General features: G+C 44.5%; 2 protein-coding genes across 2 annotated transcripts in view; both read left to right on the top strand.

Moving 5' to 3' along the window:
- Positions 1-17,652: 17,652 nt before the first annotated feature.
- Positions 17,653-18,715, top strand: LOC116762149 (doublesex- and mab-3-related transcription factor A2). The gene is made up of 4 exons (XM_032648903.1): positions 17,653-17,719; positions 17,916-18,119; positions 18,373-18,530; positions 18,593-18,715. Exons 1-4 carry the CDS (start codon positions 17,653-17,655, stop codon positions 18,713-18,715), a joined length of 552 nt encoding a protein of 183 aa, XP_032504794.1.
- Positions 18,608-24,382, top strand: part of LRRC1 (leucine rich repeat containing 1) — a 134,519-nt gene continuing 128,744 nt past the window's right edge. The window contains 1 exon segment of the mRNA XM_032649811.1: positions 18,608-18,908. Within this exon segment, the coding sequence (XP_032505702.1) occupies positions 18,750-18,908 (159 nt within the window). The 5' untranslated portion in view covers positions 18,608-18,749.

The raw sequence follows: 24,382 nt of genomic DNA, 5'->3' as shown, positions 1-24,382 counted from the left end.
AAACAAATCAACAGGTTGATCATGTGACAAAATGGCACAAGTTCTTATTTTTTACCCATTTCTCCTGGTATTTTTAAAGTTACCCACAGTGAATAAACTGGCATTGCTTAGTCTATTATACAGAGAAGTATTCCCCTCCCTATTACCCCTTTATCATTAGGAATCACTTTGGATAACTCCGTAGAAAAATAGGTAAGATTAAGAACTTTATTTCCATTATACCTTTAGGCAAGGCAGAGATTTTGTGAGGCTTTTAAAGGTAAGAATAAAACAATGAAATGTATGTTACCAGAGGGTGTGGAGAAAAGGGAACCCTTCTGCACTGTTGGTAGGAATGTAAGTTGGTGCAGCCACTATGGAGAACAGTATGGAGGTTCCTAAAAAAACTAAAAATAGAGTTGCCATATGATCTAACAATCCCACTCCTGGACATATATCCAGACAAAACTATAATTTGAAAAGATATATACGCACCCCTATATTCATAGCAGCACTATTTACGATAGCCAAGACAGGGAAACAACCTAAATGTCCATTGACAGATGAATGGATAAAGAAGATGTGGTACATATATACAACGGAATATTACTCAGCCATAAAAGTGAGTGAAATAATGACATTTGCAGCAACATGGATGGACCTAGAGATTATCATATTAAGTGAGGTAAGACTGCCAGAGAAAGACAAATACCATATGGTACCACTTATATGTGGAACCTAAAATATGACACAAATGAACGTATCCATGAAACAGAAACAGACATACAGAACAGAGTTGTGGTTGACAAGGGGGAAGGGGAGGAATAGAGTGGGAGTTTGGGATTAGCAGATGCAAACTATTATATATAGAATGAATAAACAACAAGGTCTTACTGTATAGCACTGGGAACTATATTCAATATCCTGTAATAAGCCATAATGGAAAAGAAAAAAAAATGTCAAAAAAGAAATGTACGTTACCAAACTGAACACAGTTATATCAATACTTTATCATTTAGAACAATGATTCTCAACTGGAGACAATTTTGCCCCCCAGGGGACATTTAGTAATAACTGGAGACATTTTTAGATGTAACAGCTTGGGAGAGGGGTGCTACTGGCATCTAGCAGGTAGAGGCAGGGATGTTGGTAAACATTCTATGTTAATAGTGCCAAGGTGAAAAAACTCTGATTTCCAGATACAGACAGGGTGGCTCAAACCTGTCTTCTAGTTTCTAAAGTGAAATGTTTCATAGGTGTAGAACTGAGTTCTTGTTAAAAGAGGGCAAAAAATAAAAGTCACTGCATGAAGCTTCTCTAAATTTCATAGGGATAGAGTTGGTGGCATTCAGCTGATGGTAATGTAATCACCACTTCCGACTTCATTTTGGAGCACAGAGCTTAATTATACATGACAGCACCCGTGGTGAGAAAAGAAAATTGTCATGATGGTACAAAAAGACCACCTTGAAAAGTCCTGGAAAAGTTTTAACGACAAAAGTGGTAGCCAGTGGAAATCGAGGCAATTGACAGTCACCCTGTTCCTGAAACAGCTGAACCCTCCTGGAGGCAACTGCCATCAGCATGCTGTGTCAAAAGGACCTTGTCAAGGAAAGGCTGTGATTGCCAACAGGTTCCCTGGGAAGAGGGCGAGAGAAAGAGCTGAAAATTTCCATCATTCTGTGAATTGCTGAAACACAGAGCACAAAGGGGAGGTGGACTTGACAGCTTTTAAGCAAACAGCTGCTCTAGGTGAGCTGGGAATAGAGCGACCCTGCAGATGTTTGTTTGTTTTTAATTATTAATTTAATTTATTTATTTTTGGCTGCGTTGGGTCTTCGTTGCTGTGCGCGGGCTTTCTCTAGTTGCGGCGAGCGGGGGCTACTCTTTGTTGAGGTGCACAGGCTTCTCATTGCAGTGGCTTCTCTTGTTGCGGAGCACAGGCTCTAGGCGCACAGGCTTCAGTAGCTGTGGCACGTGGGTTCAGTAGTTGTGGCTTGTGGGCTCTAGAGCACAGGCTCAGTAGTTGTGGCGCACGGGCTTAGTTGCTCTGTGGCATATGGGATCTTCCTGGACCAGGGCTTGAACCCATGTCCCCTGCATTGGCAGGCGGATTCTTAACCAGTGCGCCACCAGGAAAGCACCCCGTAGATGTTTAATGAGTCCATAAGACACTTTGCTCCATCCCACTAGATGCAGACGATTTTCACTAAGCATCACTGACTAGGTGTGCAAATGTTTCTGAGTAAGACGTCTTGCCATTTCTCTTGGTTGCCTATAAATACATTGGAAAATGTACCCCTTTGTAGAACTCTAGTCTGCTAGAAATAGAAGGAGGTAAAGAAACGAATGGTGGGTACTGTTTACTCCTGCACAGGACAGAAGAGAGAAGATTCTGAAAACTGGTGAGTGCACAAAACATCCGGAATCATTCACAAAACATCAGTGAATGGCAGGTACCTTCCCTTTCTTCCTCTATACTGAAAACACCCCCAACTCAGAGTTGCCTCAGTGCTCTTCCAGTAGATGATAAAGGATGGTAGGAAAGAAACCGGGAATGGGAGAAACGTGTCTGGTGGGACAGAGTTCTGGGGAGAAGCACACTGCTGGGGAACATCCCAGGATGGTTTCCAGAGGCTGATTTCCAAGGTCTGAAGGCGAGTGGCCAGGGATGGGGGTACATATGTCCCAGCCGCCAGCCCGAGTGCAGCTCGAGCTAAATTAGAAAAGAGGACCCTTCCTCAAGAAGCTTTTCTGCTGTCTTCCAGAAAATTGTCATAATAATTACACAATCTACAATGACTACTATGTCAGCTCCCCACCACTCGAGTTGTGCAAAGCACAATCTACAAAATCATAAAGAAGCAGCTTTGGTGAAAATAACAATGATCATTAAAGCCTGAAATTTTGAAATTCAGTGGTCCTAGTTCATCCCCAGTTAACAAGAGACAGCTCTTTCTTCCCAGAACAAAGCCAGCAAACAGATTTAGGAGAAAGGGTGGAACTAGGAAACGCGTCATTTTTGCAGCTCCCATTTAAATAATTGATGTAGCCAAAGATCATCAATGAATGCTAAAACCACCAGGTGAAAGGTCATTGAAGAATAATATTTCCATGGTGCTTAAGTATCACCCTAGAAATTACTTGTATTTTTGTTTTAAAGAACCAAACATGTCTTTTTCTTTTCTTTTTCTTTTTTTTTTTTTTTTTGCGGTACGCGGGCCTCTAACTGTTGTGGCTTCTCCCGCTGCGGAGCACAGGCTCCGGACGCGCAGGCTCAGCGGCCATGGCTCAGGGGCCCAGCCGCTCCGCGGCATGTGGGATCTTCCAGGACTGGGGCACGAACCCGTGTCCCCTGCAACGGCAGGCGGACTCTCAAGCACTGCGCCACCAGGGAAGCCCGTCTTTTTCTTTTTTCATTTAACTCCCCCAATATATTTTTACTTATTTGTACACTGTATTCATTTACCATTGTGCTAATGTATTTCTAAAACACACACAATACATCTAAAAGAGTGAGTTAGAATCAACAGGAAAAGGTATGAGGCAGGATCAAGATGGCAGAGTAGGAAGACCCTGAGCTCACCTCCTTCCATGGACACAACCAAAACCTCGACTCCATAGAGAGCAGCTCTCTCTGAAGTCTAGGAGGACAGCTCTTCTGCAGCTAAGGATATAAAGACAAAAATCACATGGAGATGGGTAGGAGGGGCAGAGATGTGGTCTAGCTGGACCCACACCCCCGGTGAGGGGACCCACAGCAGGAGGGGAGATCACAAAGGCGAGGTTCTCCCTTAGGAGAAAGGTGTTCAAGCCCCACATTGGGGCCCCTGGCCCTGGAGACCTACACATGGAAGACGAGCCTGCATAACGCGTGGCTTTGAAAACTAGGGGTGCTTACATATGGGAGGGCCGCGGAGCTGTGGGAAACTGAGACTGCACTCTTTTTTTTTAATCTTTCTTTAACTGAAGTATAGTTGTTTTATAACGTTGTGTTAATCTCTGCTATATAGCAAAGTGACTCAGTTATACATATATATACATTCTTTTTTATATTCTTTTCCAGTATGGTTTATCCCAAGATATTGAATATAGTTCCCTGTGCTCTACAGTAGGACCTTGTTGTTTATCCATCCTATAGATAAGAGCTTGCATCTGCTCATCTCAAACTCCCACTCCATCCCTCCTCTGCCCCCTCCCCCTCGGCAACCACAAGTGTGTTCTCTGTGTCTGTGCAGACTCCACTCTTGAAGGTTTCACAGCCAAGTCCCAGTGCAGAGGCAGCGGGTTGAAAGGTGCCTGTCCATGTGTGAAAAAGATTCGTTGACTACTTTTAGGGTGAGTGCCAAGGGGTCAAGGATCTGGTGGAACTTTTGCTAGGGACCGAATCACTGGTGGGTTCCCCCTCTACCTAGCTGGTGGGGTGCCACTTCTGGCTTTGGCCAGCTGCCTTGCCAGCACTGCGCGCCCCAGCATTCCCCTGTAGACTCGCCCAGGCTGCACCCCTCCAAAGAGGCTCCCCACTCCCACCACGCTCAGAAGGCAGCCTTGGAAGCCACCAATGCCCTGATCACCCTGGTTTAGGCAGCATGACCCCTTCTTTGGTCTTTCCAGCCCCTTTTCCTGCTTTAAAATCTCTCTCATGGTTATTACTTTCCAAATGTGCTCATGCTTTGTGTATGTAGATTTACTCTGTATATTACGTGTTGATTGCCTCTCTTGCCTTATTAGAACGGAAGCTCTGCGATGCTACCCTCGTGGAAGCGTGATGGTGAGCCGTAAGTTTGCGTAGTGTTTGCTGAATGAAAGAGCTCATTATGCATTCATGGAAGGACCGTGGGCCTGATGGTGTTAGGACAATAGGAAGATGGATAAAATGCAGCCTTTGCTCCTTGCAGACAGGGTCCACATGCCTCCCTGCCTCTGCTCCCAGCACTGTTCTCACAATCATTATCTCACAAGCACAGACCTTTTGTTTTTATTCCCCTTTCCCTTTTCTCATATTCCAGTGTTGTTGTTTTTTTTTCTGCCTCAACTCTCTCACCCAATTATTGTAGGGAAATAGTTTTCCCTCCCTTAAAAAAACAATCACTCTGACTAATGAGCATAAAAGGCAGTACTAGTAATTACATATTTATTAACAGAAAGGCAAATTTGAAGAGAAAACCATAATAATAGTATTATCAGTTGTGAACATCTATTAAGTGTCTGCCATATGCCTGACTCTCTGCCAAGCAGTTTCTATGCGTAGCCTCGTTGAATCAGTACCAATAAGGAAACTATGCCAGCAAGAAGTAACCTGTCCTGGTCATAGAACTAATAATTGGTCTGAACCCATGTCACTCTGATAGCAGAGCCAGAGCCGTCCCGGGGGGTAACAGAGGCTGTGCTGTTGTGTCTGATGTAACCCACATGGGGCTTTCCTCCATCCCCTCCCCACACTACCACCATTCATGTTCCTGCAGAGAGCTGCTCACACCCGACTTCAGCTCTTATCACGTGAAATGTGAGGCATGTGTCTGGAAGGTGCAATCGGGTGTGATTTTCCACTCATTACCAGTGTCATTCATTGCAATTAGCGTAATAGAAGCAGGACCTTCATGTATTATTATCATATCTTCTCACAAACCAGAGTTCAAAACCAGCGTCTGCTACTTACTAGCGCTATAGAGTTGGGCAAATTATTATTATTGTTATCATTATTATTGACTGTGCCGTGGGGCTTGTGGGATCTTAGTTCCCTGACTAGGGACTAAACCCGTGTCCTCAGCAGTGAAAGCGCAGAGTCTTAATCACCGGACCGCCAGGGAATTCCCTAGAGTCGGGCAAATTATTTAACCCTTCTGAACCTTAGGTTATGCATGTGTGATGTGGGGAGAGCGGTTCCAGTGTTCCAGAGTAATGAGAATAACCACAGATGTGTCTGTAAGGTGCCTGGCACACAGGACAACACAGCTGCTCCGTGAGCTGTGTCACCGTCCACATCTCTCCTGTCCCATCCCCTGCCTGCCTTGATTCTAACTCTTCCGCTGCACCTTATATAGCATTTCAGCTATGTTATGTGTTACCTGTCATGGTTTGAATTAGTCATCTATGGCTGTGCAACAAACTACTCCAAACTTAGCAGCCTAAAGCAATAAACATCTATTATCTCCAGGTTTCTGTGGGTCAGGGATCTGGGCACAGCTTCCTGGGTTGGTTCTGGCTCAGCCTCCTATTGAGATTGCAGTCAAGATGTCAGCTGACCTGCAGTCAACTCAAGGCTCAACTGGGGGAGAATCTGCTTCCGAGCTCACTCACGTGGCTGCTGACGTGTTTCAAGAGATCTGCTTCCAAGCTTTTCAAGTGGGTGTCTCTGCAGGGCTGTCTCACGCCAAGGCACTGGCTTCCCGCAGAGCAAGCCGCCTAAGACAGAAGGGGACAAGACACCTAAGATGGAAGCCATGGTCTTTTTAAAGCTGAATCTCAGAGGTGACATCCCATGACTTTTGCTGCCTTTTTATTCCTTAGAAGCAAGTCAATAAATGCAGCCAACACTCAAGAGGAGGGAATAATACAAGAACCTCTATTGTATACAGAGATGTGGAGATCATTGGGGCCATATGAGAGTCTGCCTACCATGTGGTTTAGTCTTACAGAGCTAGCCTGGGGATTGTGATGTGTCCAGTTGTATTTCATCACTTTCATAGGAAAGTTAGTCCTGTCTTTCTGTAAGAGACTCACACCCTTTGGGAACGAAAACACTGCTAAGCAGCTTAACCGGCTGTATCAGAAGAGCTTCAACATACCCCACGAAATAATAACAATCACGACTTCTTTTGCATAGTATTACAGTACAACAGTGTTACAACTTATCACACCATGGCTACTTTCAATTCCCACTCTAAGCCTAATTATACATTTCCTCTGATCTGGTTTGTTTCTTAAGAACCTTTTCCCCTTTGGCTATCTCCCTGGTACATTTTCCACGTCCTCCTCTTTGGTCTACACACACACACACACACACACACACACACACACACACACACACTCCAGCTTCCTTCCTCAGGGAGCCCTAAAGGTCAGGAAGGTAGTCATGGTGACATGTAAATACCACTCCCAGCCCACACTGAGAAGGCAACTTGTTTATTACTCCCAACTAAGCCACTGTGTGCTCCAGCCACCTCCCCAGGGTGAAGTGTTCTGCCTCTGGATGATCTCTCGGCTCTTCTTTCCTCTTTCTCCTGCTGGCTGCCCCTTAGCCATGGCCCTGCCTAGCTGCATTAGCCTCCCAAGAGGGAACCATGTAGATCAAGTTTGACAGTTGCATCCTTTCAGGTTTCAGAGACAGATTATGTAAATACTAAACTATGCATGATGTAACTAGACAAACATATCATAAATACTAAATTAGTATTATAAATATTAACATTTTACTGTATTTTATTGTACAAGTAGAAAAACCTATCTTTTATATAAATACGACTTGCTTGGAGATTAAGAAAGTCAATCCAACAATTTGACACTTTGTGTGCTTCTGTTTCTAATAATTACTGAGAGTCTATTTTATCAGGGACAATATTTAATTATTGGGCTGTCTGTGACAGCCAATCACTCTGTTAAACTTAACAATTTCTGTTTTTGAAGTATTCTTTCTCACTAAAGTAGAGAGAAATGAGGAGCCAGATGAACAGACAAAGAAAAGAATGTAAGGGACTATGAACGGGTGAATACTCTGAGGCAAAGCGATTTGATGATGACAGTTACATTGGGAAGAGGAAAAGTGATAATGGAAAAATGGAGATGCACTGGCTGTGAACCCGGAAAGAGAAATGTTTACAAAAATGAAAACGTGAAGGATCATTTCCTTATGATGGATTTTGTGCCATTTACTCTTTGCTAAAAGGTATACTGAGCAGAACACTGTGCAGAAGAGGAATCATAGTCCTTTTAAAAGGAGTTGTCAGAGACCTTATATATAGTGCTTTGTCATCCCATCTGCTCTGGTTAGAGCTGAGAAACAGGCACAGGAGAGATGAATCTTCTGATGCCCAGTGTTATTTTGTTGAAAAGCCAGGACTGAGACTCACTGAATTCCTAGTTCAGGGGGTTTTATTAATAATTTTACTTTATGGTCTAGAAGAGAATTAGTTTAAGTTTTTCTTATAAATGTGAAGTTTGTTATTTTCTATATCACTTAAGATGTTTAAAAATATGAAACAAGCCTACTGTATAGCACAGGGAACTATATTCAATGTCTTGTGATAAACCATAATGGAAAAGAATATGAAAAAGAACGTCTATATATGTATAACTGAATCACTTTGCTGTACAGCAGAAATTAACACAACATTGTAAGTCAACTATACTTCAATAAAATAAATTTAAAAAAAATATGAAACAAGCCTATCAAGTGAACTCTCCTTATACATGTATGTAGATTTTAGCAAGTTGTGCTTTTAATGTGAATTTTCCTCAATTCTTCTTACACAGCAGGTCTAAGAGAGATTCAAACTGTCTGGTGAACATTCATGTTCTGATTGGCTCCGGACTTTCACAGAGTAATGTCTTCACTGTTAAGCACAGGTCTTGAATAATAATCATATTCAAGCCTAATACAGTTTTACTTAGCTTTGTGCATTAGATATCTACCTACAAAACAATTTTTTTGGTAAGTAAAATTCAATTTCAATGTATTAAAATAATGATCCATTTAAATCCTGCAGTAAATCTTTTTTGGCAAAGCAACAAAATTGAGAGAAAGCATCTCCCCATTGAAATTTGCTATAAGATTAGGTATGTTCATGCTTGATTTTCTTATAGCAGATATACTTGTAGTGTTGTCTTCCTACAAATTGATTCAGCTTATCCAAATGATAGATTTGTAATAATATTACGTACTGATATTTTCACACTAACATTTTAATTTTTTACCTCTTTTAAGGTGCCAGTAGAATTAATAAAAAGAAATGCATTTGTTTACAAATTACTCAACATATTAAGAAAATGAAATTTTTTACAGCAAGATAATGCTCTTTAGAAAGATTTCTTCCTTGTGTTTTGTGGGGGGAAATGGAAAAAAAAAAGATTTGATGGTTGATCCACTAATGGAAAATACTAAGAATAAATTAGAGTTGAGGAGGCCTCTAGATGGTTTCTGAAGTAAAGAAATATGATTGGAGAAAATATAAATACTGTACTTTTAAATAAATAAGTAAATAAATAAATAAGACATATTTCTTTATTGTTTGATTAGTAATATAATTGGAAGATGAAAAACAAGCTACCTGGTATTCTTCTTTTTTTTTAGCGGTATGCAGGCCCCTCACTGTTGTGGCCTCTCCCGTTGCGGAGCACAGGCTCCAGACGCGCAGGCTCAGCGGCCATGGCTCACGGGCCCAGCCGCTCCGCGGCATGTGGGATCTTCCCGGACCGCGGCACGAACCTGTCTTCCTTGCATCGGCAGGCAGACTCTCAACCACTGCGCCACCAGGGAAGCCCTGCTACGTGGTATTCTTAAACAGTTAAAAAGTTTTTTTTTTTTTTTCCTTTGGTAAATGTCAGCCTGGAAGTTCACAGCTATCTTTCTTTTCTTTAAGAAAGCTTCATTAGAGTCCCAGTCTAAGACAGCAACATAGGAGTCTCCTAAACTCACCTCCTTTTCTGGATACACTAAATCTATGGTTACTCACAGAGCAATTTCCTCTAAAAGAAATCCAGAAACTAGTTGAGTGATGTCTGTACGTTGGGCAAATGAGAAAATGCCCATATTGAAATAGGCCTTGGCACACCCTCAATTACCGGGAGCAAGTAAGAACAAAGAAGGCAGCTTGGACAATCACAAAGGTTTCAGAGACGACAAATAGCTCAGGTCAGGCTGAGCAATAAGGTTAATCTCTCACACAAGACCACTCTGTCCAGACTGGGAGAGATGGTTGTTTTACCCAATGTGCAGAATTTAGCACAGAGAGTCAAAGAAAATGAAGAAAAAAGAAGAGTAGGTTCCAAACAAAGATATGATAAAACTCCAGAAACAGACCTTAATGAAATGTAAGTGATTTACCTGATAAAGAATTCAAAATAATGGTCAGAAGTATGCTTACTGAAGTCAAGAAAGCAATGCATGAACAAAGTGAAAATTTCAAAAAAGAGAGAATATAGCAAAGTACCAAAAAGAAAAAATAGAGCTGAAGAAAACAATAATCGAACTGAAACATTCAATAGAGGAGTTCAATAGCAGACTAGATAAAGAAGAAGAAAAAAATTAGAGAATTCAAAGAAAGGGCAGAGAAACTCATCCAATCAGAAGAGCAAAAAAAAAAAAAAAGAATGAAGACAGCTTGAGGGACTTATGGGAAAACATCAAGTGGACCAATATTCATATTATAGGGGTCCAGGAAGAGAAGACAGAGAGAGAAATGGTCAGAAAACTTATTTGAAGAAACAACAGCTGAAAACTTCCCTAACCTGGGGAAGGAAATAGACATTCACATTAACAAACTAAGGTATAAAAATCATATGATTATCTCAATAGATGCAGAAAAAGAATGTGACAGAATTCAACATTCATTTATAATAAAAGCTCTCAAAGAACTGGATATATAGGGCACATAGCTCAACATAATAAAGTCGATATATTATAAACCCACAGCTAACATAGTATTCAATGGTGAAAAGCTGATTTTCCCTAAGATCCAGAACAAGACCAGATGCCCACTGTTGTCACTTTCATTCAATAGAGTATTAGAAGATCTAGCCAGAGCAAGCAGGCAAGAAAAAAATAATAAACGGCATCCACATCAGAAAGAAAGATGTAAAACTATCTCTAGGGCTTCCCTGGTGGTGCAGTGGTTGAGAGTCCGCCTGCCAATGCAGGGGACACGGGTTCGTGCCCCGGTCCGGGAAGATCCCACGTGCCACGGAGCGGCTGGGCCCATGAGCCATGGTCGCTGAGCCTGCGCGTCTGGAGCCTGTGCTCTGCAACGGGAGAGGCCACAGCAGTGAGAGGCCTGCGTACCGCAAAAAAAATACAACAAAAAACTATCTCTATTTGCAGGTGACATGATATTATATAGATAGAAAACTCTAAAAACCCCACCAAAAACTGTTAGAACTAATAACAAATTTGGTACATTTTCAGGATACAAAATCAATAGACTAAAATCAGTTGTGTCTCTATTCATTGATAATGAACTATCAGAAAGAGAAATTAGGAAAGCGATCCCATTTACTATTGCACCAGAAAGAATGAAATACCTAGGAACAAAGTAGTGAAAAATTTGTACACTGAAAAAACATTGATTAAAGAAACTGAATGAAACACAAATAAATGGAAAGATATTTCATGTTCATGGATTCGAAAAATTATATTGTTAGAATGTCTATACTACTCAAAGCAATCTACAGAGTCAATGCAATCAATATCAAAATTCCAATGGATTTTTTCACAGAAATAGAGCAAACAATCTTAAAACGTGCATGCAACTGCAAAAAACGCTGAAAAGTCAAAGCAATCTTGAGAAAGAAGAATGAGGCTGAAGGCATCAAGTGTCCTAATTTCAAACTATATTACAAAGCTATAGTTATCAAAACAGTATGGTATTGGTATAAAAACAGACACATAGATCAAAGGAACAGAATACAGAGCCCAGAAATAAATCCATGGATATTTGGTCAACTGATTTACTACAATGGATCCTAGAATATAAAATGGGGAAACAACAGACTCTTCAGTAAATGGTACTGGGAAAACTGGAGAGCCACATGGAAAAGAATGAAACTGGACCCCTTTCTTATACCGTACACAAAAATCAAACAGAGAAAGATAAATACTACGTAGTATCACTTACATGTGGAATCTGAAAAAAAGAGTCAAACTCATAGAAACAGAGAGTAGAAAGGTGGTTGCCAGGGGGCAGTGGGAAAAGAGTGAATTTGGTAAAAGGGCACAACCTTCAGTTATAAGATGAATAATGTCTTATGAGCTAATGTAAAACATGGTATCTATAGTTGATAACATTGTATTGTATAATTAAAATTTGCTAAGAAATTAGAACATAAATGCTCTTATCAAAAAAAAAAAGAAAAGAAAGAAAGAGCTAAGTGTGTAAGGTAATGGATGTGTTAATTAACCATATGAAGGAATCCTTTCACAATGTATACAAATCACCATGATATACACTTTAAATATCTTACAATTTTGTATGTCCATTATACCTTAATAAAACTAAAATTAAAAATAATCCTTATCAGTAACCTCACAACATTTTATTCTGACAGGGCTTAAAAGGTGTTACTCCAATCAAGTTTACATAAATGTTATGGATGGTGCAAAATTCACTGGAGAAACATGACCTTTTCTAGGTTTATTCTAGTGAACTGATCAATACACTTTTATTAGCAGTGGTATTTGAATTGTCTGAATGACCCTGGTTGTTAGAAGGAACGCAGTTCTGTTCATTGATATCTTTTTCTCTTATTTTTTATGCAGTAGGTCTTGGCCTTCAGTGAAGACTTAGTGTCCATAATACTTTAATTTATATTGTAGGCACCATAACTATAAAATAAGAGTGATATGAGAAAAGGATAATCTTTATGCTCTTCTTAAATCCTTTGTGGATCAAGGTGGAAAACAAATGAAGCAATAAATGAAGCCTCTGTGTTTATCCAAATGACTAAAAAATACATTTTGATCAAGTGAGATGGTGTATGTTATGGCTCTTTAAACTAAAAAGCATTATACAAATGGAAATCATCGCTCCAACCCGAGGAAGCGTGCTCATGAGCCTCCTTTAGGCTTTGCCCCACGTGTTTCTGTTTACTGGAGAAGGAAGGTGTGAAACAGAGGCAGAGAAAAAGATGGATTCAGCGGTGGGTGCTATAGTTTGTACTGGTCTCCTCTGGTATAGTCTCTTTCATGTTGAAAACTTTACAGTCTAACTTCTCCCAATCCAATAATTTACATATTGTTTACCCAAATGGAGTACTCACAGAATAGGCTTTCTTTTGGCTGGTAACTGAGAAAAGAGTACTGACAGTGACTAATGTCTAATGTATAGTTTTCTGGGGCACGGAAAGCTCTTTTGACTACATTAATCCACAGTTTTCTTGACAGCTTTTTGAGGGTGGCATTTTTCATCTCTTTTGCAGAAATAAAGAAAATGAATACTGGAGTTAATATGAATCACCCAAGATCTCATCCCTAGTTAGCAGCAGATGCGAAAATTCAGTGCAAAATTATGGGTTTTTTCCACCAGCCTACATGACAGACAGTGTTTGCTCATCTCCATCAAGGCAAAATGTTGTTCAATATTTGTCTCATCATGAGCACATTTATCAGATTGAGAAAAACAGAAGAGTAGATAAACACAAACTGCTCATCTGTAACTTCTCTGAATGGAGGAGCAGTTTAAGTCTTCGTAATGTGAAATTTTAGACTGTTTACATACTCTTACAACCTGTAAAGCTGAACAAATAAATGATTCTGATTAATAAAAAGCAGGGAATAGCATTTTATCTTTAGTAATGACTGAGTGGGAAGGTTATCAGACCGACCTTCCCACAGGTAACAATTATAATGTTGGACAAAATATTAAGAGAAAACTATCTGAAGATCCTGGAGAGTGACCAAAAGCAAGTGGAAACTGAAGAGGAGTCTACACTGGAAAGAGGAAATAACACTAGGTGAGGTTCTGTTTGCATGGTTTTAACAAGCGTAGCCACTATTCTCTACTGCACAGAACAGGTAATATTTCCTGTAGAAATGAAAACCACTAATGTTTAGAGCAGTCTGACAGTGCTGGGGTGACCACAGCAGTTGGGAAGTGAGAGGGGGAAACCTCAGAAAGGATTGAGTGACAGTGGATGCTCCAAATTCTGCATAAACTCTGCCTATATCTCTGACTGACCTTTAATTATGCATGTGTAGTTCGGTTTTCAAGCATCTCAGTTAAGCATAAAATAACTCAACACAAAATTTCAGCTGCCATCCAGCAGAGAAGATAAAAGGCTATAGACTGAATATGTGTCCCTCTAAGTTTATATTTTGAAATGTAATCCCCAATGTGATGGTATCTGGAGGCAGAGACTTTGGATGGTGATTAGATCATGAGGGTGGCACCCTCATGAACAGGATTAGTACCCTTATAGTAGAGACTCCAGAGAGTTCCCCTGTTCCCTTGTACTGTGTGAGGACACAGTGAAAAGACGATCATTTGTGAACCAGGACGCAGGTCATCACCTGACATCGTATCTACTGGTGCCTTGATCTTGGCCTTCCCAGCCTCCAGAACTCAGTAAATTGATCAGTGACTGGCACATAGCGGCCACTCAATAAATAAATAACACAACATGACTTGGCCCTGGATGTAATTTACAACTGCCTGTTGGGTACATTTGCCTGTATACTATTTGTGAACTTTTTAAATTAATTCTATTGATGTATACATTTTAGACAATAAAAGGTTCCCATTTTAAGTACACAGTTTGATGCGTTTAATAAATGTACACACCCACGTAACAACCACAATCAAGATGTAGAATATTTCCATCATCCCAAAAAGTTCCCTCATGCCTTTTGCCATCAATCTTTCTATCCACATCTCTTCCTGAATCCCTGGCTGCAGGTACCCAGTGATCTACGTTGTACCACTTATACTAATTTGCATTTTCTAGAATTTATATATGTATATAAAAGGAATCATACAGTATATACTTTTTTGTGTCTGGCTTTTTTTTTTGCTAAGCATGCTGTTTTTGAAATTCATCCACATTGTTACAAGTATTAGTAACATTAGAAAAGTAGTAGAAGAGGAACAAACTTCTTTTTATTGCTGTTATTCCATTGTTTCAGTGTAGTATTCATTTATCTGTTGATGACTATTTGGATGGTTTCCAGTATTTGGCTATCTTTAACAAAATTGCTATCAACATTTGTAAACAAGCTTTTGTATGGAAATACCCAGGGGTAGAATGGCTGTATCATTAAGGTAGGTATATACTTATAAAAAAACTTAAAAATTGTTTTCCAAAAGTGGTTTTATCATTTTACACCCCCACCAGCAAAGCCTGAGTTCCAGTTGCTCCATATCAGTAACATTTGAGACTATCAATCTTTTTCTTTTTAGTCATTCTAGTGGATGGGGGTGGTGTCTTCCTTTAAAATTCACAGGCTCAAACCTCTGAATCCCCATTTTACCCCATCTTACCAGCTATCACTTTGGACTTTCACTTTAAAAGAAATTAATGACAACCATCATAGTCAAAAAATTAATAATAGTACAACAACAACACCATAAATGGAGAACTTTTTTTTTTTCCTTTGCGGTATGCGAGCTTCTCACTGTTGTGGCCTCTCCCGTTGCGGAGCACAGGCTCCGGACGCGCAGGCTCAGCGGCCATGACTCATGGGACCAGCCGCTCCTGTGGCACGTGGGATCTTCGCGGATTGGGGTACGAACCCGTGACCCCCGCATCAGCAAGCGGACTCTCGACCACTGCACCACCTGGGAAGTCCCCCATTAAAGGAGAATATATCCTTCTTAACCTTAGAGTATAAGCTTCATGAGGGCAAGACCTATCTGCAGCACCATGTGTGGAGCATGGTAAGTACATTTACTAGTTATCTGTTGCTGTGTAACAAATTATATCAAATCTTAGCAGCTTAAAATAACAAACATTTGTTTCACACGGTTTCTGAGAGTTCGGAATCCAGGAGCAGCTTAGTTGAGTGGTCCTAGTTCCTGGTCTATCAGGAGGTTGCACTTAGGAGATTGGCTGGTTCTACAGTCATTTGAAGGCGTGACTGAGGCTGGAGGGTTGGCTTCCAAGATTACTCACTCACATAGCTATGGGGAAGACTGTCGTGTGGGTCTCTCTATTGGGTTGCTCAACACGGCAGCTAGTTTCTCCAAAGTGAGTGACCCCCAGAACAAAGATAGACGTTGATTACACAGACAAACCAGTACATAGTGAATATTTATTGATTGAACAGATGTGTGCCTGACACTATGCTAAGCGTTTTACTAACACCATCTTATTTAATCCTGATAACAGCCCGTGGACCATTGTCCTCATTTGTGCTGATAAAACTGAGGCTTTTAAAAGTGAAGCAACCTGTTCCACAAAGCTATTAGGTGGCAGAGCCAGAGTTTAAAGTTAGACCTCTCTAGCCCCAATGGATGTGAAAAATGGTTCCCATTGAAAATGAATTGCATTATTCCAAAAAAATTAGATTTCTATGGTCATTTAAATTTTGTTTGAGTCCAAGTCATATACATATGGGGAAAGAAACTAGAAATTATATCAATAGGGAAACCCTCAAACTCTTCAGGAGGATAAAGAATTGCTTCCCTAATTCTCCACTTGGCAAAGTGTTTTCATTTCTCCTCTCTTACCAGACTAATGTTTCAGATTCTCGGCAAATCTTTGGAAATGAGGAGAGTCAAGAATTCTGCCACTGACTTTCCAAAGAGCCAAGACAAGCCGGTCATTCAGTGTACATATGGAACTATGGTAGTTGCAGGGGTCTACAGAGCAAGTGAGAGAGTACCTGATGTCCAAAAGGTCACAGTCTTTTGGGGATTAAGGTGATACAAAAATAATCTAACACAGGGAAGTAGAAGTGCCATGGAGAGGCACACAGGGAATGCTTCTTGAGGTTTGAATTTTTAAAAAGATCAGCCACATTTGGTGTTTATTATAATAATCTAGTGTGATAATCTCTGGAAGTCAATAGAAGATTAAGATGGGGGGCCAGGCCTTCTTTATTTTTATTATTATTTTTAAGCAGTTGGAAAACTTACAAGGCCAGTGACTTGCTTACCATTCCAGACCCAGGCTCTCAGGCAGGAACCACAGTCTCCCACTAAGGTGGCACAAAGTGGGTTTCTGGAATGCAAGAATGAAGGAAGAGTGACTAATGTTCAAAGTCCGGGTAACCTCCCTTGAGAATGTAGGAATCAAGCCAGGACAAACAAAAGACAAGGTGGAGTGGGTAGGGCAGTGGAGTTTAGGGATTGATTTGAATTAGAGTTAAGGTGATAATGCCAGGGTAGAAACAGAGAAGGCAATGGTACTTGGACCCATCCTCACTGACTGGGAAGTGAAAAGCTGTCCTAGTAGAGTTGAAATGATGAAATGTTCCCCTCCCCACTCACCCCAGGAAAACTGTCTGGTGCACGGTTGGAACTGAGACCACATATGCCTTGCAGAAACTAGTTTTGGACCCAGATTTGCTTTGGCCATGGAGCGCACTCAGCTTTCAGTCTTCTGCAGAAATGCGGATTCTGTGGCTCCAGATTTTAGCAGTTTGGGGGCAGTAGTGGGGGTGGAAAAGCCTGGGTGGTGTCTACTCAGAGGTCACAGGCCCAGTTCACTTGAAGCAGAAGGTGTGAGGACTAGGGAGGGGGCCAGGTGAGGAGTCAGAGTAGACCCCCAAAAAACAATCCATAAATGTGATTGGTTTTCACCTGGTCAGCAACCCTTTGCGAAGGAGCCAGTTTGGTTATTTGGAGATAGGAAGAGGGTCAATTCAGGGTTCTGGTCCTAGTCCCTTGATACGAATCAGGGGCAAGGGAATGGTCATTATCACCCAGTGGTAAGCCTCCTGGGTCCTCCCCAGCTACTCCTTGGGCTGCAATCTACTGTTTGCAAGAGACTGGGTGTTGGTGCAGAAACGCAGGAGCCAGATGGAGGATGCTCAGCCGGCAGCCCCCACGAGACCTGCCCCACCTCTCCCGCTCCTCCCTCCTCACCTGTCCAGGCTAGTCGCCAGGGACCAACATCTGGCCAGGCTGGAACGGGCTCAGAAACTAATCTTTGCCAGCTCGTTTTTGTATGTGGGCTTCTGATGGGGTGCATCCACATCTGTGAGAATCTCGTAGACTCTCTGACGCCTATGTTGGTGGTTTGCGGAGAGGGATCTCCTATTACTGTGTACAGAGACGATGATTACTGAGAATGCTACACAGCCTGCAGGCGGTGCCCGAGGACCAGGGGCAGGGCAGGGGCCGGGGTGCCGTGCGGGGCCGGGGGCGGCCCGCTCACTTCGGGGGTGTTGGAGCAGCGCGCACGCAAGTGGCCAGGAAAGCCGCAGCCAGGGCGGCGGAGACACCTCAAAACCACACGGAACCTTGGGGCTCCGGCCGCCCACGGCGCGCAAGGTACGCTTCGGGGCGGTCCCGCCTGACCCCGGAAGGGAAAGTGGTTTTGGGGAAGGGGAGCGAGGAGAGCGAGTTAAGTAAAAGTAGAAAACAAAGTTATTCTGCTCCCCCCGGGCTGCCTCGCCCCTGCCTCTTCTTTGCCCCGGGCTCCTTCAGAGGGGCTCCCTCCGATGCCGCGACACTCCCTGGGTCCCAGCCTGAGTAGGGGGACCGCTAGCGTCTGACCGCTGCTACCCCGACCCTCCGGATCCAGGTCGCCGCGAAAACCCGGAGCGGAGCATCTCTCGGGCGGGAGCCGCCCTGGGCGCGAGCCCACTGGCGCGCATGCTCAGTCGCGTGGCGGCGGCGAGTAGGAAGCTCAGCGCGGCGGTGGCGGCTGCGGTGCGGCCGGAGGGTGGGAGGGGCGCAGCGGCGGGCGGGCGGGGGCGGGGGCGCGGGGCCGGGGTGGGGGGGGCTCTCGCCCGAGGTTCCAGGGCGCTTTTGGGAGCGTGGAGCCCGGCGCGAGGTGCGAGCGAGCACGGGGGCCAACGAGCGCGGGGTGGGCGGCGGGCGGAGCGCAGCCGCCGGGCGGGCGGAGCGGGCGGCGGGGAGCCTAGGTCTCCGCGGCTCGGGACCCGGCGGCGGGCGGCGATGTTCCACTGCATCCCCCTGTGGCGGTGCAACCGTCATGTGGAGACCATCGACAAGCGCCACTGCTCGCTGGTCTACGTGCCCGAGGAGATCTACCGCTACGCCCGCAGCCTGGAGGAGCTGCTGCTGGACGCCAACCAGCTCCGCGAGCTGCCGGAGGTGAGTGTCCAGCCTCACCTGCGCGCCGCCCTGGGGGAGCGCGGCCGGGCCCCGCCAGCCTCGCGCCCTCCTCTTCCCCCCACCCCGTCCCCTCCTCTCCCCTCCCCTCTCGCCCCCTCTTCCACCTCGGGACCCGGCAGGCAGGTCCCGCGGAAACCACGTCTACGTTCATTCACCTGCTTCTTCCTCCCACACTCCTCCTCCTCCCCTCCACTCCCCTCCCCCTCCCCCTCCCGAAAAGTTCCTTTTCTTTCTATACAAAGCGACTTGCTGTTTTCTGAGTAGTCGTTGTAGCTTGTGCAGTTGGGAAAACGTTCTGTGCCGATAAGTAGTTTATATACATATCTACGTACTAGTGCCCGGCACTTGTGACCGGGCAGGTGAGGAGCCAGGTGGCCGGGGCCGTTCCCGGCTGGAAGGACCGAGCGCGGCATCCGGCTCCCGGGGCGGTCTCCTTGTCTCGCATTCCCCGATCGCTGGCCGGGGCGCCTTTTCCCTTCGGCCTGGACTGGGCCGGGAGGAGGTGGGCAGCGCGCGAGAGAGCCGCGCTATCTCGGCATCTTCCGAAGAATGTGCTCCGGGCCTTATCGCGGGTGGGCCGTGCCGGGAAGAGCCGTAGCTGCCCGGGCTCCGGGACCGGCCGTGGGGGGCGGGGCAGGAGGGGGGCTGCGCGCGCGGAGCTGTGGGCAAGTGCTCTGGTGCCCTGCCTGCGTGGACCTGTTGCGTGGAAGGAGCCGCGGTGAACGTCAGCAGAGGCTCTGCCGGATGGGCCAGGCTTGCAGCCGCCGCTCCCGGAGAGGCCAGGTTCAGCCTGCTGACTTCTGCCCTTGCAGTGATGAGTTACCTCTTCAGAGTTGTTTATGTAAATTAATCACCCTGCCGCGGCCAGGCTTGTCAAGCGACACATGCTGATTGTGCTTTAATGGAGGGTCAGGGACTGCGAACTTTTACCCTTCGAGCTTGCCCGGAAAACTTAGCTTGAGTAAGCCTGAAGGAGGAAGGTAGCCCAAATCCAGGGCTGTGCAGGAAGTCGGGGCAGTTAATCCGAAGGTGTGCAGGAAGTAGAGAGGCTGCTGGCAGGCGAGAGAGGACCTGAAGGCCCGAGCGTTGGAACTCAGATGTCTTGCAGGACCCTTTGTTAACACAAAGCCAAGACACGGTCACAGAAACACTCACCAGTCAAATGTTCTGGCATGTTAGAATGACCCGATTTGTCCTCCAGCCCGATAGTGTTTTAAACAGCAGAACTGTGTTTTTCTCAACATTTCAAGTGTTGTTATTCTTCTTGGATTAACTTTCCTTGGTCTGCGTAGAACTGATTGGATGGTTTGCTGTGTGCAGTGGGGGTGTGTGTGTGATTATCCTCACTAGGATCTTTGCAAAGCCCCCCAGGCTTTATTTAGCCTAGAAGCAGAAAAGCCATCCAGTTCCCTCCGGCATTTATTATTTTGCGGGCATTTTCAAACACATGGTTTTGTCTGGCCTTTAGCTTCCTTAAATTTGACTTAAAAGTCATGAGTTCACTTAACTGCCTTAAGTTCTAATAAGTTTTAGGCATTGCTACTGCCAGGAATATAGAATACTGTATGTAATTTAATGCTTTTCAAGGGCTTCAGAATAAAGTTGTTAAAGCTTGAGTGAAAAGCTGTTGGACTAGAAATGTTTCAGTGCTCTTTGTGGTGTTTTTGTTTGTTTGTTTTCTTTTGTAGAGCTGGAAGGTTTCCTGTGACTGGATTGGCTTTTCACTCCCTTCTGCAAAGTTTGTGGGTTTTTCTGTAATGTTGGGGGATTCAGCTTGGTATGGGAAATTATGGGGTTTGGATGTGTTAGGTATTTCTACTGATTCTAAATGGAAACTTCTCAGAAGCTCAAAATACAGTCTGATAGCCCTCAGTAAATATGGTAATAAACAAGCTTTTCAAAGGCTAGAAGTGGTCTGGCATATGGGTAATTGCTCTTACAGCTCTTAAAGTAGTTTCATAGTTTTCAAGTTGTGTAAAATCTGTTTCTCCCTGACTTTTCATGTGCCTGGGTGTGTACAAGCCAGACTCCAGCAACCGCCTTCAAAACACGGATGTTTCATTCACAGTCTTTGCTTGGGCATCCGTTGTCTCCCGTCTGAGGTCTGCATAACTCATTACCGCTGCTCACTGCAGTCCTGGCCCCCTCCCCCAGCCCCTGTCTTCTTACCTGCCACGTCACCAGTGGGCCTCTTCTGCGGACAAACCTCCAAGGTCCTCGTGGTGGTGGCCATACCTGTATTATGTTCTCGTCTCCGTGATTCATTTGCAGCCAAAGGGGAAGCCTGCATCCCCCAACCCCCATAGCAAAAGTACACATGCTCCGCAGCCTTCAGCACTGAGAAAAGCATCTCCTCTCCCTGAAAGTCTGCAGCCTCTGATTTGCTCCAATCCCCTTGTTTTCCAAATTGAGACTCAGGATTGAAGTGACTTTCAGGGCTGTACACCTGGTATGATACAGTCGCTATGGCCAGCTCCCCCTCCCTCCCCCCACCCCCCAGCTCTCCCCTTTCATGTATCTGCCAACTGAGCAGGAATCTGGACTATTGGGCTTCTCACCTCCATCAGAAAAACCTCAGTTATTTAGCCCCTCCTGGTTTACTCCTGTCATGAAAGCTTGACCTCAGTAGAGCCTTTATTGACCCTCCAGGATTTGCTAGTTGTGGGGGATACAGAGATTAAAGAAGGTTTAATCAGCAGCTTTGTGGGGAGACAGTGACTTTAGTACAGGTGTGGTGGGTGTGGTTGGAGCGGGCACTGCAGTTATCAGATGCCACAGTGGTTACTGACCTAATCTGCCGACCTTTTGCTGAACCCGCATCGCAGTCCTCAGCAGTGTCTCCACCCTGTGAGCCTCTCATGGCTGCAGGGGACTAGAGCCCTCACCTTTGGCCTCACTACCCCTTCCCATCCTCCAGCTGGTCCCCTCCCCCAGCCCCATCCCTTTGGGGTGTGTGTTAACAGAGACACCTCGAGGTGCCCCCTTGGGAGCACGAGCTCGGCGTCCAGTGGGTCCTGCTGGGTAAACCCCTGTTTATCTGTTGAATGAAGGCTGCTGGGTCTGATGCGGATCTTTCTCCTCTGCTGCTTTCTTGTCCCCTGAAGCTCATCACTTCTCCAGCATCTGTCCTTCTCTAATGGAGTCAGAGAATATCCAGGTCTTCAGAAGTGAAGGTCATCCACGTGGTGCGGTTGTTTTGTCTTCCTCTCTGTGTTCCTGATGACATCAGTTTCCCCCTCAATCTGTGCACGATGCTCAGATACCTTCAAACATGTGTTTACTGTGGTCTCTCTAGCCCATTGCAGGGCCTGGTCTACTAGGCAGCAGACACTTGGAGTGAATGCTCTCAAGCCTCTCTAGGTTGAAAAGTTGAGTTTCATCCTGTCACCTCCTTTTAGAGTTCAGTCAGTCCTTCCGTGATCGCCAGATGACGTTATCTCAGATACCTGCCCCTGCCCTTCCTTCTTTCTCGTATCCTGCTTTATTTTTTTCCCTAGCCCTTAGAACATTCATCACCCCCTGATTCCAGACTGCGTTCTTGCTTGGTGTTCTTTGACTCCTCAGCCAGAGCTTAAGCTCCGTGCCAGCAGGGGGGTTTTTGTTTGTGGCTGAACCTAGGACAGTATCTGGGACCCAGTGGGCATGCCTGTTGCCTGGATGAGTCCTTACGTGCTGTCACGGGGAGATAGCCCTGTTTCTTCGCCATCGTGATTGCCTGTCCCAGACCTGACTTGTACTGTGCCCTGGTCTATTGGAATTAGTAAAGACACAGATGTTCAGAATTCAGTGGTCCTGTCCTGCCTATCTTTGTTCTCCATCTCTTCTATGCTGGACGCTTTTGTATTTTGGCCGTGCGTGAGGCTTGTGGGATCTTAGTTCCCCAACCAGGGTTTGAACCTGGGCCCCCGGCAGTGAAAGCACCAAATCCTAACCTCTGGACCACCAGGGAATTCCCTTGTGCTGGACACTTTTGACCACCTTGTCTGTTTGAAATAATCTTCACGCCTTGTAAACATAATTCCTGTGTAACGAGACTTCAACCTCTTCGCCTGTGATCTGTTGAGAGGATATCCATCCCCACTTGGAATAAGTCCCTTTTGTCTTAAACCCACCGTGTTTCAGTTTAGGTCTGGCCCCCTGCACTGGCTTCTCTCCCCAGCAGTTCCATTTCTGGATGCCGGGCCAGCCATTCTTCCTGGCTCACAGGTTCAGGGACTTACTGTCTTGTCTCCATCCATCCTGTCACTAGGTCCTGTCATTTCTTCCTTGAGAATGCCACCTTTCCTCTGCGTCTCTCTCTCCCCCCGAGCTGGTTTCCCCTGGATCCCTGCTGTGCGTGGCTGGCTGTCCTCTGCAGAGGCTCTCGGGGCTGGTCTGGAAGGAGCAGGGGGCACGGCTGCTGGAATCAGTTTAGGTGCTGCTCCATCACTTTCATTCTTTCTTCAAGCCTCGGTTTCCTCACGTGTCACAGTAGCACCTACTTTATAGGGTGGCTCTCGGGATTGAAGAGAGAATGCACCCAGAACACTTACAGTTAGGTCTGTGATGTCTAAGATCTTTCTGGATACTATGGCAAGATGCTTTTATTAGGAAACCATGTTTTTTTCCCATATAACAAATTTATAATATTTATACAGTTACTCAATTCTTTCACCAGAATATAATATTTTCTTGATTTTTGAGGAAACAATGTGTTTTAAACTAGAGTTTAAAGATCTTCCTGGGAATTTGCAAGTTATTTTCTAAAACCAAAAGTAAATTTTTAATATTCTTTTAAATAATAATTAAAAAAATCATAGATTCTCTAACATCCAGATGACCTTCCAAATGAGGCACGTCATAAAGATTTCCTGCCAGCGTTAGACGGCGCACCCCTTTGATTGTCTGTTGCGCACCCCTTTGGTTGTCTGTAGCGAAGGGGAAAGGACAGATGTGGGCTTATCGCAGAAATTGTGTTTTGGAGTCAGACGAGGGCTGGAAGTTCATGAACAAAGGGTTCACGACAGTCCGTTAGAGAAGAGCGGTGGCTGGCTGGCTGAGGGGATTCCAGCCCCGTGGTGGTAGAGCCCCACAGAGTTGCCAGGAACTCGCTCCAGGTATTGTACTTAACACACTGTGTGAGCAGTCGAGCACACGGAACAAAATTGCATCATTGTTATACGTCATGTTCAACGAAAGCTGAGCTCTCTTTTATTGGTTTTTATCCAATTTTTACATTGTCTCACCTTACAGTTTTATAAGGGCTAAAGCGTGTGAAGCTTTAGATTTGGACAGACTTAAGTAGCATTATAATGAAAATAATTTAAGGCAAAGCCCAGGAGGAAGGGCATCCAAGAGAGCACTTGCCCCTGAGAGCCGTGACCTGCACATTTCTCAAGTTAGGGAAACTTAAGTTCTGCTTTCTCAGAGAGCCTGCTGCTGTTACACAGTTTAGCTCTTGGTTGTTTTCCTGT

The sequence above is a fragment of the Phocoena sinus genome, chromosome 11, assembly GCF_008692025.1.
Source record: "Phocoena sinus isolate mPhoSin1 chromosome 11, mPhoSin1.pri, whole genome shotgun sequence".
NCBI lineage: Eukaryota > Metazoa > Chordata > Mammalia > Artiodactyla > Phocoenidae > Phocoena > Phocoena sinus.
This window is presented reverse-complemented; position numbering and strand designations above follow the sequence as displayed.